Source organism: Chlamydotis macqueenii, chromosome 8 (genome assembly GCF_036417535.1).
Source record: "Chlamydotis macqueenii isolate bChlMac1 chromosome 8, bChlMac1.mat, whole genome shotgun sequence".
NCBI lineage: Eukaryota > Metazoa > Chordata > Aves > Otidiformes > Otididae > Chlamydotis > Chlamydotis macqueenii.
The window spans coordinates 6,062,921-6,083,179 of NC_141563.1; the positions used below are offsets into that span (position 1 = coordinate 6,062,921).

General features: G+C 40.7%; 1 protein-coding gene across 2 annotated transcripts in view; it reads right to left on the minus strand.

Annotated features, from left to right (window-relative positions):
- NR5A2 (nuclear receptor subfamily 5 group A member 2) overlaps positions 1–20,259 on the minus strand; it is a 77,754-nt gene that overhangs the window by 5,330 nt on the left and 52,165 nt on the right. For both annotated transcript variants that reach the window (XM_086753856.1, XM_086753855.1), the window contains one exon: positions 15,973–16,120. In XM_086753856.1, coding sequence (XP_086609982.1) covers positions 15,973–16,120 — 148 coding nt within the window. The remainder of the gene's footprint in view (positions 1–15,972; positions 16,121–20,259) is intronic.

Genomic DNA, 20,259 nt, shown 5'->3' on the forward strand with positions numbered 1-20,259 from the left:
TATAATTTTATTAGCAACATCACAAAATCAATTTTTAGGAAGATGAAGAAGAAACAAAGCCTAAGAATTGCAAATTTTCTGTATTTTCCTGCAAAAGTGGTGAATTCAATGGATGTTTTATAGAAGTCCTAGTCGAAAGGAGACATAATATTTTATCTGTGTTACCCCTGAGTACAGGATCGGTGACGTTTGGCCATAGGTGTACTTGTGCACTCTACAGGTTCCTATACACTCCTCAGCTGCGTGGCCTGGCTTGGATTGCGTGGAAGTTGCAGAAAAAGGTCTGTGTTGTCATTTTTTTCTCTTCTCAGTGGACGTTTCTTTAAATACTCTTATGTGGTGACATAATCACTGAAGTCAGGTGTAAAACCAAGTCAAATTATCACTGACACTAAACAAAAAGTGGTTCTGGGGCTTCTATGCTCCATCCAGCCTGATGATATTTGTGGTGAGGGGCAGTCCTCGTACACAAGTTGTTATTAGTTAACCAGAGAAAATATGTAGGATTTTCCTGACTGTTTTATACTGAATCAGGCACTCGTAGTCCAAATGACTACAGTTTAGGGCATCATTACAGAATTTATCTGTGTGTAGGCCTCTCCGGGAGTGCAATCGTAACAGTGGGGATGTAGAGGCAACCTGATGACCAGTGATGTATTTTGGAGTGAGATTTTGCATGTGACTTTTGAGAAGTGCTCTTAACTCATATCCATTGTCAATAAATGCTGCAGTAAAGCAAATGAGATAAGAACAGAGAGAGGGAAACTGAAGACCAGGTTGGCCGGGGCTCTGAGCAACCTGATCTGGTTGGAGATGTTCCTGCTTCTTGCAGGGGGTTGGACTGGATGGGCTCTCCCTTCCAACCCAAACCATTCTGTGATTCTATGATACGTGCTGAGCGCGCTGTGTAAAGCCCCGTTGTTGCGTCTCCAGCCCCCATATGGTATTTTGTACGTTGTTAAAAAAGAGGTTTGCCGAACGTGTAGTTACAACATAAATTATGCAGTTATTTTTGAAGGAGAATCACAAACTCTAACTCTAATAAAGATGAATAACAACAAAGGAAAACACCTGAATATTAAGTTATTTCCAGTAGCTCCAAGTTCTGTAGGCAGAACAAGAAGTGCTGTACAGTTTTAACTTCTGGTACTTGGTAGTTAGCTGGTAGTAACACAAACGTTATTAAATAATACCGTTGGTTTGCACACTTTCACCAAATCCTTCATTTCCGTCTGGTTTTCGGACTGGAATGTCTCTTTCCGATCTTTACATCGGTTAGTAACAATTTAAAGTACACATGTTTAAGCTTAACGCAAGAAATCGTTTTCCGAGGTTTAGAGGCTTGTAAATTAAATGCGTAGGGGTAGGTCCCCCCTCCCGCCCACGCACCCTTTAAATCCTAGCAGCTAGAAAAAGCATTTTGTGTTGCTACTGTAAGTATCAGTCTCTTATCTCTCCTACTTTATTCACTCAGGGACTAATTACCAACTTTTTACATGAAACAGCCTTACTGTGAGCTCACAGTGGGGCGCGCGTCTTTTTCTATCCTTATTGGAAAGCAAACCCTTAGGTCTTCTGGAATATATTATATATTTTACAAGAAATAGCGATTGCTTTTCTGTCAAACAAAGGAATTTTTGTTCTCTATAGCTTAGTTTTGGCGATTAAGACAAAAACAGCATTATAGCGTGTCGGGATCTGCTCTACAGTAAAGATCTGCCAGCATTCCCAGAAATTCCCCCATTTTTGATTATTTTCTACGTCTGCTGTAAAGTGGAAACTGCATGCAGCATTCAGCCTGAGGAGAACACTTTGCATATTTTCCCCAAAAATGGGTCTGGTCTTTAGAGGGGGGAAATATTTAGGTTTCAGAGAGATTTTCTCCCTCTCATATTCCAAAGATGAAATGCTGAAGATGTGGTGGTCTGCTAATCTGTAGAGAGCTTCCCTTGGCCTGGGAATTTTGAAAAGGAAAATGAAACGGAATGAGAGATTTACATTTGAAAAATTGTAACTCCTTAGGAGCAGCGTAAATATTTCCCAGAGAAAGCCGGTTAAATTCTGCTGCTCGTGTCGTCTATCAGATATTCTTTCTACATGAAGCCACGAAGAGGTGCATGCACGCACAGCTCGGCTGCCTCTCTGCCTTTTGCACCATTGCAAGTCCCGCTATTGCAAGGACAAAATAAGGTTGTGTTTAGGCTTCTCCATGGGGAGAAGTTGCTCACTTTCATAAGGCTGCAAACAGTCTTAGAGATCTCCAGGCCATAGGACTGGACACCAGCCCAAGGCTGAGCTTCCTCACCCTGAACGGGCTGATGAGCTCCATCATGTAAGGACTTTATTCAAACCCAACTGGTCCCAAAGCTTCATAGCTCTTTGGAATGACTGTTAAACGTGTAGGTAAAATATGATGTCTTCCAAATTCTAGTGATGGTATTTTTGGCCAGGATGGCGCTCAGGCTCATCCTCCAAGAGGTTTGCTCTTTCCAGCTAACCTGCATGGCCTAGGGAGCAGCGTTGCCTCCGCTTAGAAGCACGGTGTTTTACCAGGGTGTTTTATGCAGCGTGCCTCCTCAGCCTGAAGTCGGGGTTCCCATCAGGGGCTTTGCTGTGAGGCCAATTCCCGTTTGACCTCGAAGATGGGATATGTTAATTCTGATGAAGGTTTTTCCCTCAGAATAGTTCAAAGAAGGGGCACTACCCAGGATGGAGGTGACGTTATCGAACCTTCCTCTGTGTAAACACAGCTTTTTCCTGGTCTCTCTGCCCGCTTTCTGCTGGCCTTGCAAACCTTCTGGGCTATGGGACTTAGAACACAGGTAGATTTTGACGTGTGATAAAAAATTTTTGGAGCGCTAGAGTAGTAATGGTTGATAAAGTGCCAGTCTCTGAAAATTACTCGCAGTTCTCCTTCGCCGAAGCTAACGGCAACGAGAGCGGCTCCATATAGCACATCTGTCACGGAGGCAGATGTATGCCGTTCTTGACAGACAAAATGCTGTGATGAAGGAAAATGTATGGCAAAGATAAGCTCCTTACTGCAAAATTCCCCTCAGTTTTATTGCAGCAGGGTTGTGCTGAGCATTATTTCCCTAGAAGTCACGGGGAGCAATTTTTGAGAGATGTGTTTGTTAATCAGTAAAGCGCTGTATTTCGCACTTTCCAAACCTTGAAAAACCTTTACATTATAAAATAGAAACCACTTTTATTTTCTTAAGACTCCCACGTCCAACCTGAATGCATAGAATCCGCCTCCTGTCTTTAGAAGGATTCTTTTTTTGGCAGTGGTTAAGCTATCTGTAACAGCGCAGCGATCGATCTCCGACTGTTTATTAGGGTCATAAAGTCATTTTCATTTTCAGTGGAACATAACATCAGATAATGGGCACATTGTTTTGAAAATCTTGATTAAATTCTTCTGTGGCAATGTATTTCACTCACACCTAAGTGCTGGGCAAGATGATATATCTTTTTCAGGAGAGAATTAAGATGCTTACGAGCGAACAAGCTTTGTTCCTGAGTCTCAACCCTGTTTCAGCCCCTCAGAATTCCGTCTTGATGGACCTTTGGTTTGTTTCAGAACAGCTCAGACCCAATTAAAACATATTTGGGTGTTGTTTTATAGTGGTGGGCTTCTTTCTAGCGTTATTTAAAATATTGCAGCGTATTTTTCTATTCTGAAAAGATTGTAAAATGACAGATTCTTACTGCAAATATAATCTCCTAATGCCTGTTAAGAACCTTGCTTATTGACTTTTGTGAAGAATTTTATAATTGCTTTTGCTACTGTTAGCTCTGCGATGGAAAGGGAGATATGGAGAAGTCAGCCGGATTCCTCTCCTTGTGCAACACTGAAATGATTTTACTAAATTTCAGTTGTTTCTTTTCTTGCAGTCCCACTAAAGACAAAGGGCAAAGCCTAATCTGATCTCTCCCATCTTTATGGCCGGTGTAATTACTGAGTCATCACTCAGGAAAATAAAACAGCTTGACTTTCAACAGCTCAGGCTGAATTTACTGACCTGAAAGTTAAACAAACAAACAAAATCTCCACCCGCTTCTTGTCCTGGCACCCCGGGAACCAACATCCTTATTACTTTTAAATGAGGCATACGTGATACGGTGGTCGTTGAAACACAATAAACCGCGATCCTGCCAGGCCTCTTTGGAGGAAGAGCTGCTCACAAGGCCCGGCCCAAAGTCCACAGCCAGCTACACCCTCAGCTAAAGTCCGGCGTTTCTCACCGAGGCTCACAAGGGAAAAGCGCGGCCAGGTACCGACACAGCCAGGGGTGTGGAGATCATCTTAGCCATGCCCAAACTCCAGCACCACCTCGCTGTCTTTCACTTTCTAAAGCTCCCTACGGCCCTGCTGATGTCCCAGGCTTGCTCCTGCTTTGGGTGAGCAGTGCAACGTGTTGCGTCTCTCTTGCTCGACTGGGACCGAGGGCAGCCTGGCTATTGCCTGAAGGCTTGTTCTGTAGGTATTTTAATCCATGCTTAGCGTTCCCTGATAGGATTAGGGTCCACAGAAGAGAGTGGCTGCTGCTTTCTTTGAAGGCGTGACAGAGGAACAGGAATTTGAACAGCACTTGCTCTGTTGTGTCTTAAAGGAAATTCCCCAGACAACTGGAGTCTCCCATCATGGCAGAGAGTAGTCTTAGCTATTGCTAAGTGAAGGTGGGCTCCAGTCTTTGAAGCTCTGCTGCTGCACTGAAAAAAATAACCCTAGGTGAAGCCCAAATTCATAGCCCGCCTTGTAGGCTGGTGGTGAGGGAAACTGCCTGGGCTGACGTGGCTTTCTGGTTCCTCTTTCCAGGTTTGTCTCAATATTTGACCTAGTGACCACTTAAGGTAAATGACAGATCAATCCTAGGAAAAAAAGTCTCGATCTAAGTCTCTCTTTTCCAGGGAAAAATTGTGTAACCGCTATCCTGTGGAGCCACGGTCATATTTGTGTGCCGGCACACATTGATAAACTGGGGCAGAAGTGATTTAGCGAAGATCTCTCAGATAAACGGAAAAAGAACGTGAGTCAAAACTCATTTTTCCCCACTCCTCACCTAATCCCTAGTCTGGGCTGGAAATGTTTGTCTTCTGAATATCCAGTTGGACTAAGCATAGATAAGAAAACTCATATGTTAATTATCATACTATCAGCAGGCTTCAAAAAAAAAAAAAGAAAAATATATATGCTTAAATGCAGACAAATCTACAGCCATAGCACTAGCTTATATCACACTTACAGTTTGCCAGAAAATAGTAGCACATTTGACAAAAGCAGAAACTAGGCTTCTGAGAAGAGTTAAAAAAAAATAGAATAAACTCTGATTTTATTGAACCAAATTATTTTCCCAGTTAATTTCCGAAGCATCGTTTGAATCTTCGGTAGCACGTGAAAAATATGGGACTGTTGGTGTTTTAAGGGAGCTGGCTGTCAGTGTCTACAATTTGTAGGGTGTGAATAGTTTAAGATGTTGTAAATATTTATGAAATTCCTGGGAATGGTGATAGGGACATCACACAAAATCCTTGAAGTTATGAACTGCGGCAGAAAGGGTGTTACAGGCCACTTGCAGTGATAGAGTATGGTATCATGTAGAGAGAAGCAAGAAACCGCTATTTAGCTGAGAAGAAGCTCAATGCTTAGAAGAAAAGGAAGAAAATTTTAGATATATTTGCTTTTATCTAGAAAATATTTGCTCTGCTTTTGCTTCAATATTTGCAACTTTTCTGAATGATTGGATTTATTGCACTCGTGAGAAGCTTGCACCTTATATCTTCTTTCCCTTTCTATCCCTCTGCTACTGCTCAAGTGCTCCTTAAAATCGGAATAATGGACCAGCTGGATCGCAGAGGTGTTTCTCCTGCCACCGCTGGAGCTGCACCAAGGGCTGATACAGTCCTAAAAGAAGAAATACAAATATTTTCTGGAAAAATATCGGCTATAAATTTCTACTGAGGTTAAAACAGAGGAGTGCAGCTGCCGCTGAAGCCCCGTTGAGTAGCAGGCTGTATCCTTTTATAAAGCCCATCTGTCTCTGCAGAGTATAAAAAATGCATGATCATAAAAAGCAGTACTCCTTAGGGAAAAAAAAAATCTCTCTGTACTAATCTTGTAGTCACTTTACAAAACAGTTCTTAATCCCAAATTTGCATTTGATTTTCAGTCAGGAACTTTTGTGGTTTTTGCAAAGTTTTCTTATTCCATTAGAATAAGAGATGAGGTACGGTTTGTTCAGGTGGCAGGTCCAGACTGCGAATAAACCGACGTTATCATATGAAAGAGAATTAAACAGCCAGATCCAAGTGGGGATATATTAAGCCAAATTTAAGCTCCAGTAGTTGAATTTAGTCTGTACTAGATGTCTGGTTTGCCTCAGGATATGTTCAGCTTTCCAGCTAATCGACTGAGGAAAACCGCCTCAGGTGTGATAAAATTTCCAAGAGGGCTCAGTCGACCCGCTCTTGTTATAAATACTAGCTTAAAGGCATGCTTCTGGTCGCTGGGATCGGGACTGTATTTGCATTTCATTATTATATTTCAAACTTTTTTTTGAACTCACTTCAAAATATTAGAACAGCCAATTGTATCATTAGAGTGGTTTCCAGAGAAGAGCAGAACTTCACACCGCTTTTTTGATTACTTGGTGGATTTTGTTTGGCTTCATCCTTTTATTTCGATCCAAAGTCCCACGGGAGCAAAAACATTATTACGATAATACTATTACAATATACATTCTCTTTAAAAAAAGGAAATGGAGTTAAGCAAAAGTGGTTTAGTGATGTGGTGATCTAAGACGTACAAGACTCTACTGTGACTTTCTGTTGACAGAATTGACAAATAATTTGGAGTTTTAAGTCTTTTGCACTATTTTGAGACAAGCCTTAGTGTGAGACGGTGACTCAATTCTCTTTTTCAGACATACTAATTAAAAAAAAACTATTTTTCCTCTTTTTTAAGACTTCTAAAGACATTATATTACTAATTTTATGTGCCAATATTTGCACTAACCTTTTTTTTTTTTTTTTTTCACTGAACTAAGTTGCATCAGTGGAAGCTGATTCTAGTTTAGGAAGAACACAAAAAAAAGTTGATAACCTCTGAATGTGTAAGAGATGGGAAGCACACATCAGTAAGAGAACTATTTTCTCATATACTTGTGTTGAAATAATATAAAGCAAAATGCATTCGTTTAATTGCTCAGTGCTGTGAGCACTGCAGTAGAACTACAGTGACTCCTCTTAGGCCAACATTTGAATTTAACCATTATTATTTAGAAAAGCTAGACTCTACTTTGGGCTTTTACAGTTATTTGCTACATAAATATAGGGATTTTTAATTCTAGATCCACCTCTACCTCAACCAGCACTCATTGGATTAAGGTCAGTTCTAGCTAAGATGGTGTATTGCCACTTGGAATGACATTTATGATTGCCACTTGGAATGACATTTATGTTCCATTTTTCATTTTAAAGGTTGATTTTCTAGAATGTTATGCCCAGGCCAAGAAATAGGGCTTTCCTGTAACCCTGTGGCCACAGAAGACAGTGGGATATGTGTTTGCCAGGATACAATTCGCGTGAGTACGTACACATTCACATCCTCGTCCTTTGGTTTCATGGAAACGCGCAGGCTTTCCAGTCTGAGGAATTCAGCAACAAACAGCATATTTATAGCTGTCAGTCACCGTAGGCTCCAAATTGTAAAGTAACCACCATCTCCACTTCACCTCCATCCTCTCCGTGTGTTTAACGCTGAGATTATGGGGCTGTTCACCTGAACCAAAGCCGGCTTACTTTGACTACTAAGATGGAGACTGGTTCGACGAAGATTAGCACAGTCTTACCACCTCTGTCCAACCAGACCTAATGAACTTACAGTTAAGCACAGCCCATTATTTATTTAGAGCAACCTGAGCAACCTGATCTAGTCGAAGATCTCCCTGCTCCTTGCAGGGGGGTTGGACTAGATGACCTTTGAAGGTCCCTTCCAACCCAAACCATTCTATGATTCTATATTAATTTCCTGTGTGAGCTTCAGATTTGAAAAAAAAAAGACACAGAAAAGACAAATCAAGCTTGACACCTGGAAAAAAAAATAAATCGCACACTGGAAAAACTTGACATAGAATCCAGTGTGTCAAAAATCCTAGATATTTGATGTTTCAAATCCAGCCATTCTTCATTCAGACCAAAATAACAGACATTTACGGCGCACCTTACTGCTGGTGAGTATTCAAGAGTGGGGTGCTCGGGCAGCGTGGCGCTCTTCGCGTGTGCGGTAATGAAAGTTGGCTATTGATTTTCCTGTAGCTGCTTGTAACTATTATAGTTGATGCATCAATAGAAAAGGAAAGCACAATGTTTCACAGGAGGCAGAAAATCAGAGAATACATGACGCCGTGACAGTAAATCATGGCATAATCTCAAGAGTTGATAGATGGTTACTGCTAACTGGAAACCCATGGCTTTCCCTGAGAAGAGCAGCCGATCATCGCCCAATATGTTCTACCAGACTGACTGCCCCTAATAGTGGGAAAGGACACAACGCGATGTTTCATCCTCACAATAATGGTTTCCACGAGCCAGGTTGTTTTGTTGCAGTGGAATTCGTTTTGTGTGTTACTGCAGAAGGAAGGAGGAAGAGTGGTTTGAGTGTCATTTAGACTAAAAAAATAGGAAAATTCTTTTTTTTTTTTTTTTCAGAAAAGAGCACAGAAGTTTTTTGCATTTTAAAAAAGAGAAGAGAAGCTGTCATTAATTTTTAACTTGCAAAAGTCTGCAGTTAGTTGAAAAGAAAACACGAAAGGGGTGATTATTCTTGAGATCAAAATATTGGAGCTGTTTTGTCAAGAAAGGCAAATGCAGAGAAAAATACATTTACCATGGCTGATTCCAGTTCCACGGCATCCTGAGAAGGAGCCGAAGGCACGTAAGTAATTGAAAGCTCTTTTAAGTGTCTGCTTCTCTCTGCAATGTTTTTGAGGGGCATGACAATCTCCGAATTTTACAATATGCCTAGTGAATTTTTAGCAGGAATGTTCTTAATTGCTTTGCTCCCTCCTTATTCCCTGGCTCATCCCTGGTAGTTTTAGCTATGGTTTTAATTAATTGTGAGGGTCTTTTTTTCCTCTGTCTCAAAACAGAAAGGGGCGAAGCAACGTGGGTAAGAGCTGGCCAGCTGGAGCAGTGTGCTGTCTAGGTGACACCGCTCCCACCATGATCTTTTAGTGATGTTCCTCTCCGAAAGCAGATTTTCAGTGTGCAGTGTTGTTTTCCAGCACATCCTTAGGGGACGCGAGTTGAACACCTGTCCTTTTCAACATTGCCAGTGACTCCATTCTCTACAGTCAAACGTCTCCCAGAAGAAACGGACTTAGACAAGAGGAAAGGACTTTCTCAAGCTGCCACCCATGCCTCAGGTCAGGTTTGAAGAATGGTCCGTATCATTTATTCTGCTCAGGCTTTCCCCCAGAGAAAGACTGGATAGCATCATCTGTCTTGTCCTGAGCAGTTCACTGATCTATGTTACGATTTTTGGTGTTGGGAGAGAAGGAAGATGCTCTCGTAGTGTCGTTCCCTGTGCTGATGTTGAAATCTTTCTCTTTCTTGAGATGAGACTTCCCTTCACCTGGCAGGCAGGGGTGTTGTGCAATATTTTTATAACACACATCTAATCCCTCCAGTACTCGAGATGATGATAAATGTAGGACTTTCCTTATTAATCTTTGAATAATGTGATAAAGAACAACTCTTAAAATATCCTTAGGAGGGTGGGCACGTGCAGATTAAGCTTTCACAACCCACATGGACTCTTTTGGGGCTTTCTGTTTGTCCCATGCTCTGATGGCTCTGCACAGGGCCAGAGTGAGGGAACCTCCGCTCTGAGAGGTTCAGCCAGGATTGGTAGCAGCTTTACCAGAGCCTAAGGAGCTGAAATTGTCACCCCTGCCCCTTTCCTGCAAGCAGAAGTCTCTGGGACATGCTTCAAGCCACACGTGTTTTCTCCCTCTCCACCTCTGTCTTGGCTTTGACCACAGTTCCACGGTTTCCCCCTCCTTCCTGGCCTTTCCCCCCTGTTTTCTTGACTCCTTTCCCATCTCAAGCCCTCTGGTCTCTCCCTGTTCCTCAATCCATATCACTGCGCTCCCTCATTTTCATCTTCTGCTCCTGGCTCCTGCTCTACCCAGATATCCTCTTCTCTGCCACTCTTCTCCCATTGCTCTTGCACATCCTTTATTTCCCCCAGCCTCCTGTTTAATTCTCCTCCTACTTCTCGTCACGGTTTCTTCACAATATTTCACCTCTCTATTTTAACTCCCTCAAAGACAGCCGTTGCTTTTGGTTCTCTTCCAGTCTCCAGGCTAGCACAAGCAGGAAAGGGAAAAGAGAAAAAGGGGAATTTGTCACAACCTACAGTGCCTCTCCGATGACCAGCTGACACTCACCCAGGTGTAAACATCCAGGTAAGAGCCTCTGTGATGTGTGTTTTTAACTAGAAATACATGAGGAGCTGGTTTTTAGTCTATACGTTCTGGTTTAAAAAGCATTTAATAAGTTGCCTGTTACAACTGCAAAGTGAATTTTTAGCCATTGTATTCCTTTAGGATGTTCTTCACTAGCACATGTTCAAATTAAGACTATAGGGTGGGCTTACCGGCTCCAAGATTAAGGATATTCATTCATTTCTGTATATCTTAATATATGGCCACTTTTCCCAGGTTAGACTGGGAAACTTGGCTAACAAAATTACCCCTGATGTTAAACACTTCTGCCAATAGCAGCTAAAAGGATTCTATAAAATCTAGAAAAATTCTATAAAATCCCATACTTCCTCTGCTTGAATGTGTATAATACATTCAAACTTGCACCTTAAAAATCTAAAATGTATATTAAAAGTGGGACAGAAATTGTAACAGTACTCCAAGAGTCGAGCAAGATGTAAAAGTGGGTTACATGCAGGTAATTTTTACCCCGTGGAGGAGCGGTTTAAAAGCCATACTTACTAGTATTCTGGAAACATATTGGAGAGGGGAAAAAAAAGTACGGAGCGCGCTGATTGGGTTCTTCTGAAATCCCGGTGCAGAATACAGGCAGCAGTACAGAATACAAATATCGCTCGATGCCCGTGTTTCCTATTACTTGCAAGATTTGTATCTAACGAATAGATGACCTAATTTTCTCTCGAGCATCTAATCCTATTGTTATTTCAAAACCTTGCAAAATATGCATTTGAGAAAAAAACACACTTGCTGAAGAGAGTTAATCTTTTTTTTTTTTTCCATGGCTTGCAGCTGTCAGACAAGCAGACAACATAAACCCAGTAATGATCAGATTGGATCAAATTCATGCTCAAATAATGCCATTGTACTCAACAGTTACATGAGAGATGAATTCGCAGCATTCACTGCATTTTATGCAATGAAATCAGGACAAATCAACACTGATTATTAAATTTCCTCTATAATTTAGTGTAGTTTATTAAAAAAAAAAACCCAATCAGCCATGAAACAGAAGGCTATCTCTGGAATTCCTGCAAGAATTTTATCATTCATGACTTCTACGCCCAGGGCTGGGATGAATGATTAAAGATTTATTTCTTAAAAACACTGCTTTAATTCTTAACTGTACCTTATAACCCCAGAGTTTGTATTTTATTCCTTTTACGTTTTGTGTTCTTTTCACAAAAATAAGTGGTCAGAGATTTCATTAAGATAATACTGTCCGACTTTCTTTCATAGTGCCAGCACGACGTGGAGAACCTGCATGGGAGGCCGGGCTAAATCGTGTCAGCTCACTGAAAAATTTTCTCAGGAGCGAATGTTTTTTTATCGAGGTCCTCACTCCATACAGCATCATTTAGCACTGATGAGAAATTTAAGGACTGACTTTTAATTGTTTGGCTTTGCTTAGGGTTTTGACAGACAAAGTGAGGGGAATATGTCTTTGATTTTGATTCTCTGTAAAGGAATCAGAAAAAGCAGAGAAATAAAAGAAAGGGCAAAAGAAAATCCACTTTGTCCTGCCTGTGCTAAAATGCTAAAATAAACTTCTAAACATAGTCTCTCAAAAAATGAATTTTCAAGTTTGTTCAAAGTTTTAGACCCTAATATGCAAACACAGCAAGGAGCTACTTTCTTGGTGAGTAATTTATGAAGGAAAGGATCGAATTTTCTCAAAATCTATTCAAGATATTTTAAATCAGAGTCCTTTTAGCAATGATATTTGTTATGGTATCTGTAGATATTTCAAACAATGTTGTTTGAATTTGGTTGTACCTTACACAGTATGTAAGGATTTCACCACTCTTTACAAAGACAGATAACCATTGTTTCCATTTACCAGGTAGCGTAGCTGAGCTATCATTTAAGAGACTTCAAAGCTCCATCGTCACTAACAGAGTCAGAAGCAGAATTAGACACAAAAGCATTGATTTCTCTGTTGGGCAATGCTGGCTCCATGAAAGGAGCACATTCCTCATGAGAGGTTTTGTCCACATTCATTTGCTTTACTTTCCCAGAGGATGAAAGTAGAAAAGTGGAGTAGCTCTTCCAGTGGCAGAGTGGTCTGGCCTGGCTGCTTTGCTTGAGACCCAGAGAAGAGTTAAATGTTGCCGGAGCAGACTGCCTGTTTAACTGTTCTCCTGGCCCTCACCTCACCTCTCTAGTAAGAGATTTATCCCCAGTTCCCAAGGCGATGTGGGACATGCAGCAGAGGGGGACTATATATGATTGCTGACAATTGCTCATGTTAGAAGTTACCAAATTTGAATTTGGGAAATGGAGAAGAGTTTGTAAAAACTGTGAAATTAGGAGACTTATGATAAATCTAAACTTCTCGCTGGTTAAATTTACTTTCGTTGATTTGGCGACAAGAAAGAACCCGTATAAGCATCATCGTTACCTCCTTCAGCCTCCCGCTCAATGCAAGCCGTAGACCTCCACCCAGCACTTGGACATCAAGTCTACAACTTCTGATTGAGCTGTATCATAATAATTTAGAGAAGCGGTCATCTTGATTTCAGATTTCAAGAAACAGAACCTCCGTTATACCCAGAGACGATATCATTCAAAAGCAGCGATCATCACCTTTAAATTTGTCTATTTCTAATGTAATTAATCATCACAAGGTCATTTGCCTCTGACTTGCCCGCAATGCCATCTCCGTTTCCAACTCGCCGCCTTTCCAGACCAAGTACTTTTCTGCATTCACCACTCCGCCTCTTGTGCTTACTGGGCCGTGTTTATCCACCTTCTTCGTATTCCCTCTCAAAACTTTTTGCTGTGACATTTGGGACAAGCCGGGGTTGTAGGTGTGCTGGAATTGTGCCTGCCATGCCTGCATTTTCTGCCAGTCACCACCTATTTATCGTCACGTATACTTTAAAGGAGCATTTTCAGATGTCACCTGCCATTAGGGATTCCTAATGATAAAATTAGGAAGTGTTGCTATTAAGAAGTTTGTCCCCGTGAAAGGATTGTCCTAGCTAGGTGTCCCATTCTGTGTTCTCTGATTTCGCTCCCCGCCTATCTGCGGACGAGACGTTCATTTCAAAAAGTCTGTTTGAAATACTGTTAGTGCAGCACAAAGTAATCAAGAATCCAGGGGGGCAAATATTTTGTCAGAAATTAGGATGTGGAAAAACATACTTAAATAAATCTTGGTTTTATCTATTAGTCAGCTGTCAGCGAATAGTAAATTATATTCAGTCCCTCCCTTGTTATAAATACATATTGATTAGTTTTAAGCTCTGAACTTCAGAATGAGTTATATCTGGTCGTTGCTAAACTGCTCTCTTCACTAAGAAAAAAAATCTCCAACACCTATTATACTGCATTTAATTAAGACAAGCATCAGCTTTATGTACTATTATTTGCTCCTGCCAAGTCTCTATGGTATAAATATTGAGCGGTCGCGTCTCTTGAATACTAATTGATCCTTCCTGAGTTCCAGATGATTACATAAAGTTTAGGAACTGTTTCTCTGCTGGTATGATCCTTCAATGCTTCCTGTCGTTAGACATTGGGGTTGAGATACGAGCCTGGATTTGACAAGCGTGCAGTACGTATTTGTCTAAATTCAAATACGTAGATGTAGATACATGTCACATGCACCTGACTACTTAGGTAAAATAGTTGCTTCTGGTTATTTATGTAGAATTTGATGCTTAGCTCATTTTGACAGCCCCGCTGAATGCCTACCAGCATCGTTAGGCACGTCAGCATCTTCAATAACCTGACTCACTTTTGGGATGTGAGGCGTCCTATTAACTTCAGGCAGACGATTCATTCACGCTTTTGGGCACAAACTTAAGTACTTACCTGGAAAGGGTATCTGTGCTTTAAATTTCATATTTATCATTGTTCTCATTTATCAGAGGAAAGCTACAGGCTCTTCAGGCATTTCTGTGCTACTAATGACTGAAGAACCTACTTATTAGGAATTAGGAAATCGGAGTTCTTGTTATTCATCAGATTAATTCATAAAACATGATTTCTGCAACAGATGGCTTGCTGCTCCTTCTCTGAATCTAAGACATGGAAAGCAACCAAGCCCTAAATGCAAAATGTTAATAGTTCCCAGGGAAATCCATCATCTCATCCTAGGATCCACAATGTGCATGCTTCGTAACAGTCGATGCTGTTAGCATTGTTCTAATTTTTAAAACAATTCTTATTTTTTTTCTACGTCTTCTGTGTCCTATATCTCTGAAGTATTGATCTTTTATTTAAAGAGAGCTTCATCTAATTTTTTCCAAAGCAGGTTCAAATTCTCTAACCACCACGTGGAGGGACATATTTAAGACAGTAACTGATGATTTACAGTGTAACCAAAACTGTTCCTTGTAGTTTTGTTGCAATTCTATTATAATAATTTATTTCTAGAATTGCATTCCTTTACAGAAGATTTTTTTTAACCTGGAAATTAGAGAAAAACATCACTAAATGTCATCACTGCTGATATTTCTTTCATTGTTGTGCTTGGCTCAACTGTTCACTCTCTTTGTAGACTAAACACCTTTTGAGGAAAACAGGAGGTTTTGCTGTGGGAGTAGGGTTGGGGCTGACCTTATTTAAGTTTCTAAGTCTCTCCTTTCAACTGTCTGCCAGTAAATAAAAATTCACTTGGCCAAAGTTTATTTAGACCAGCTTTATTAAGTCAACAAAGTGCAAACCTGAAACAGAGGAGAGGTGGAAAAATCTGTTCCTACGAAGTCAATAGGAATCCATCTCCCTAAACCCTTCTTTATTCCTGGTACCAGTGATTTTTCTTGACTGATTCAATGGAGCGCACTGGTTTAACTAACTTGTTAAGCCAAGTTTAGTTCACTGCTTGCCTAGGTATCTTTCCTATCCTATGTAAAAACCAGTAAAAACCAAGCTTCCCTTTAAAGGTTATTTCCTAGCCAGATTTGTCATCAAACTATTATCATTAATTTGCACTTTAAGAGTTCCTTTCAAAATGAGATACATTCCTGATTTATGGGTTAGGAGGTGACAGCCATCATATGCAAAGAAGATTGGTCATACTTACCACGGATGCCTTTCACAAAGAGAGCTACTTCAACCACATCCCCACTCCATCTGCTTTACATAACTATGTTCAATATCATAGAAAAACATGGCAATCTGTATTTTCCACTGGTCTCTAGAATTTCTAATAGAATTTTATCCTTGTTCTGGAATAGTCAGAAATCACATATGGAAGTACTGAAAGCTTGTAATACTCTATTAAATCCCGTAGGTTTTAGGAGTCATTTCTATAGAAACCCACTTTAAATCCTTATACACAATTGTCCTGCAAGTGATAATTAAAAAATAATCTTCAGATTACTGTGAACCTCATTAAATATATTTCAAAATCATGGGTTTTTTTCAGGAAAAAAATAAGAAAAGCAAACTATTTTCACTGTTTTTAGAAAAAAAATCACAACGCTGTTAAGTAAGAAGAGCAGAGCGTACCTACCTAAACTAAACAGCACCAGGAATTTGAGACATACAAATTCTCGTAGGTCAAACTGCAGGGAACGGAGCTTTGCTACTAGTTCTTGTGCGTGGCTCATTAGATTGTTGAGGGTGGCTCCGGCTTGGGATGCTATTACGGAATAATCCACCTGTAAAAGAGAATTGGATTTCTATCTGGTTATCAACGCCCGCAGACCCACTTTAGGGTGTTTCAAGCAATGACATACAAGCAGGATACTCCTGGATAAAAGAATCGCTCTCAATTTAATGACGTTATCAAGTCAAGATGATTTTATGGATAAACTGATTTAGCACAATGGTATATACTGAAAATATTATTAAACCATATATCTTAATGGAATGCCATAGAATCATAGAATGGTTAGGGTTGGAAGGGACCTTCAAAGGTCATCTAGTCCAACCCCCCCGCAAGGAGCAGGGACATCTTCGACGAGGTCACATCGCTGTGCTTGCTGGTTTGTCTGTATTAGCTTTTTTTTTTTTTTAGAAGCTTTATGTGTGAGAACTGCTTATGACACTGGTAGTTGTTCCCATATCAGTTTGCTTTATTAATTTGGTGTCTCTTGTTCTCATTGTAGTTGTATGATCTTGCGGAGAAAGAAGGATGAAGTGAGCTTCGCGCCTGCCCTGGGTGTATTGGTCCCATGGGACATAATGGTATTCATGGGAAATGGTCCAGTGTCCATAATTTGGCCAGAAACATCTATTCAAACCCAGAAATGTCGGCGTATTCCCACAGGAAACAGAGGTATTGTGCGGGTGGTTTCTGTTCTCCTGAGCTACACAAAATCCTGGTATTTGTTGGCGTAGGTTCCAACGGACTTGTTCTGGCAGGCAGGTGCGTGACACAAGCCAGCTGCACTTTCATTGTCCCGCACGGCCACCGCTGTGCACGAAAATGAAATTAAAACGGCCAGGTGCGTTGCTTGCTCCTGTGTCCAGCTGCTCCTGGCCGACTCCTGAGATCCAAACAGGTTACTAACACATTTTTAAAAATTACTTTCTTCCCTTACTTTCTTAAAACCACCTTTCTCTTTCAGAAGCCTCCATAACAATGGGGAAATGACTGACCATACTTCATGTAAGCACACGTAAGTGGAGTCTGGCTCAAAACGAAGACTAAGCACAATGGTAAGCGCACGCTTTGGATTAATGATGTGTTTAAAGGTGTCAGTGCTCTAAACCCATCTTTAAGGTCTCCCATAATAAAGTAGTTCATAAAGAACAGCCAAGTATCACCACAGGAAACAGACCGATACTGCAAAATTTTGTTTTTCCAGGCACTGATCCCTTGAAATCTGTTTTTTAAAAAACCCTCAAGGAACACGCATTTTGAAATATGGGTTTTTTTTTTTTATTTTAAAACTATTGAATTGATTTTGCTCAAGTATGAGCAGCACTCAAGCAAGAAAAAAATGGAAAGACTTTAAACCTGACAAAATTTCAGCCAGGAAAGATAGAGAGATGATTGAAAAGGAAGGACTAAAAATAACTTCTGCTAGTGATGACCTTAATGTAATCAATAGGTTACTGAATTTTATTAAGACATTTTATTTATATGTAGTGTTAATGCTCCCAAGATGTTGGCTGAAGGCAAGTGTAGAAGAAGTATGAAGTTACACGTTTTGTATGGATGTTAAGAATAATACTGCTCTGATTCTGCAAAGCATTTAAAGTTGTGCTTATGTTTCAATTAAGTCAATGAATTATGCTTAAGTATCCTGTGAGGTAGGTTTTATTGCTCTCTTTTACACCTGGGAAAACTGAAGTAGTGGCATTAAATCACTTACTCAAGGCCAAAGAAATCTGTACAAACCAGGATCTAGTCTTCGGAAATCCCAGCCAAACCGTCTTTCATAAGCGACTTTGTAGTTAATCTGTTAATTCTCTCTATGTATTTCTTTATATATGTATATAAAGAAAAAAAAAAGCAACATATCTCAAATACTTTTACTCAAAGAGCAGTTTAAAATGGTGACACGATCCAACTGCTTCATAAAACTGGTCATATAGAAATATCCACTTCCACGACTTAATTTCCCTTCTCTAATTGTTAAGGGGGAAAAAAGCTCAAAATCCCTCACTGAGGTTCCAGTTTGTAGGGGAAACACACCATGTGCTTCATAATAAGAAGTTAAGATGTTTGGATGTCAAAAACATCAGTGGCCTTAGCGCAGCGATTATGCCGGAATGGAAAAACCCAGTAGATGCCTGGATCTCCCACCATCCCTCTACTGGAGAGCTCTTGGGCAACCTGCTACTCTTTCAGGTGCATTTAATATTTGCAGCACCAGCAAATTTGTCTGGGAGACAAGTCCTCATCTGCCACTCACCAAGAGCAGGCTGTATTAAATTTTTATATTTATTGACATTTCATTACCATAATTGACTGCAGTTGGTTCTCTGGTAGAAGGCACAGGGCTGCCTCCTAAGCAGGAGAATTGGTCCCTTGAGGAGGATTTGCAATTAAAAACAACGCAGAATGGATTTTTTTTTTATTGTGTAAATATGATGAGTTGAATTTTCAGCTTTAGCTAGAGAATACTGGGTGTACAGAAGGCTTTTTTTCGAGAGTGAGCAAAATTGTGAGTCGGTGGAAAGACGACCCTCAAAGGTGTCAATCAGTTTGTACAAAATCAACTGTGCGTGAAAAAGCCGCAGTTAATGTCTGCTCTGGAAAAGCGGTCACAGTAAAGAGTACGCTGTCCTGTCTGCAGAAATTGGTACTAAAAGGTGTATTAATTCTTTTACCTTCCAATTCATGATTAAAAATGCCTCTAAAAGAGAAAGATTAAAATGCTTAATTGCATACTGAAGGCTTAGCACTTGTATATTGTACCAATAATTTCATTTGGTAAGATCAAATCCACAACTGAAAGAAATTATTCTTCCTTCCCCTTACATTTCACAGTTGATTTTGATGTTGAAGGCGATATGTTGACGGGCATTTTTGAAAAGAGAAGCTTCGGTGAAGTTTCCACATCACCTGATTTGGAAGGAAGACGATGGGCATGAAGTTACAGCTGCACAGACAAACGGACATGTGGATTCCTCATCTACCCGTCCGCAGCGCTGCCTCGCATGGTGAGTACAGTAATGATGAACAAGTAATGACAGAGGCTTAATTGGGTTCGCTTGCTACCAAAGCAACACAGCCGGAACAGCACTGAGTAATTTACGCTGCTGCCTGTTCTCACCATTCTGTGGTTAACCCGGCGTGTTTAAGGTGAGCATGGACATCGCTGTATATATTAGCGTGCCATTTGCTAACCGAAGTGCCTGAACCTAAAATGAGATACTCAAAACCTCTGCTCTGCTACCACCTAACTCAGTCCTTAAAGTCCTCACAGCTCCACCTTCCACCAGCCCTTTGGGTGCCAAGCCCTAGGCACGGCTGGGACTACTCCAGCAGCGACAGCGGTGTGTCCAGCTCGTAATACCGCTCTTCTTAGATCTATGGACTATGTGGCTTTCATCTAGAAAGGCAACAAAAATGCCAAAGGCAGGATTTCCTCAGCAAGCCCCTGGTTGGAGCCACAGGTATGGGAAATGTGGGGTCAAATCTAACGAGTGAATGCAATAAATAAATAAGGCGATAGCCTGGCACTTGGAGTCTCTTTCCGAAAGCGAGAAATAGCAAGTTTCTTCAGGTAAATCTGCCAGAAATTTTGGATATCTTCTAATCATTAATATTGGGCAAAAAGGGAGGACCTTTGGCTTGGTTTGGAGAAGGAGGATTTGCTTGGTGCTTAACTCTAGGAGGGAACTTCCAGGTGGGAATCCCAAGTAGAAAAATGCGCATAAGTCCCTTGGACAGGTACCGTTTGTGTCATCCCTCAGCGTTTCTCAGGGCTTATTCTCACAGTTACACCCCAGTTTGCTGCTGGCCTTCCCTGTCTTGCAGAGGTAAGGGCTAGGTGAACGAGGCGGCAGGTGCTGCGAGAGGACGGGGCAGTACAGAGGCACTAGCGGCAGAGGAAAAGAAATTCAAAAGATGACACTATTGGTAAGAGGGTCGAAACTTAAATGGGACTGCAGAAAGCCATGGCAATACTGCTTATTTTTTCTAAATCCTTTTCTTGATACAGTTGAGAGTGACTTAAAAGTCCCAATCTCTTTAACGTCAGTCAAAACAACTAAGGCCAGGGGTGAATATTTATGAAAATTCCACTTTAAAACAACATGTCACAGTAAAGTACTTGGAGTTGAGCAGTGTTTAGAAATTCAGCTCCCAAATGATTTCTCACCTGATAAGCAGAGAGGTAAG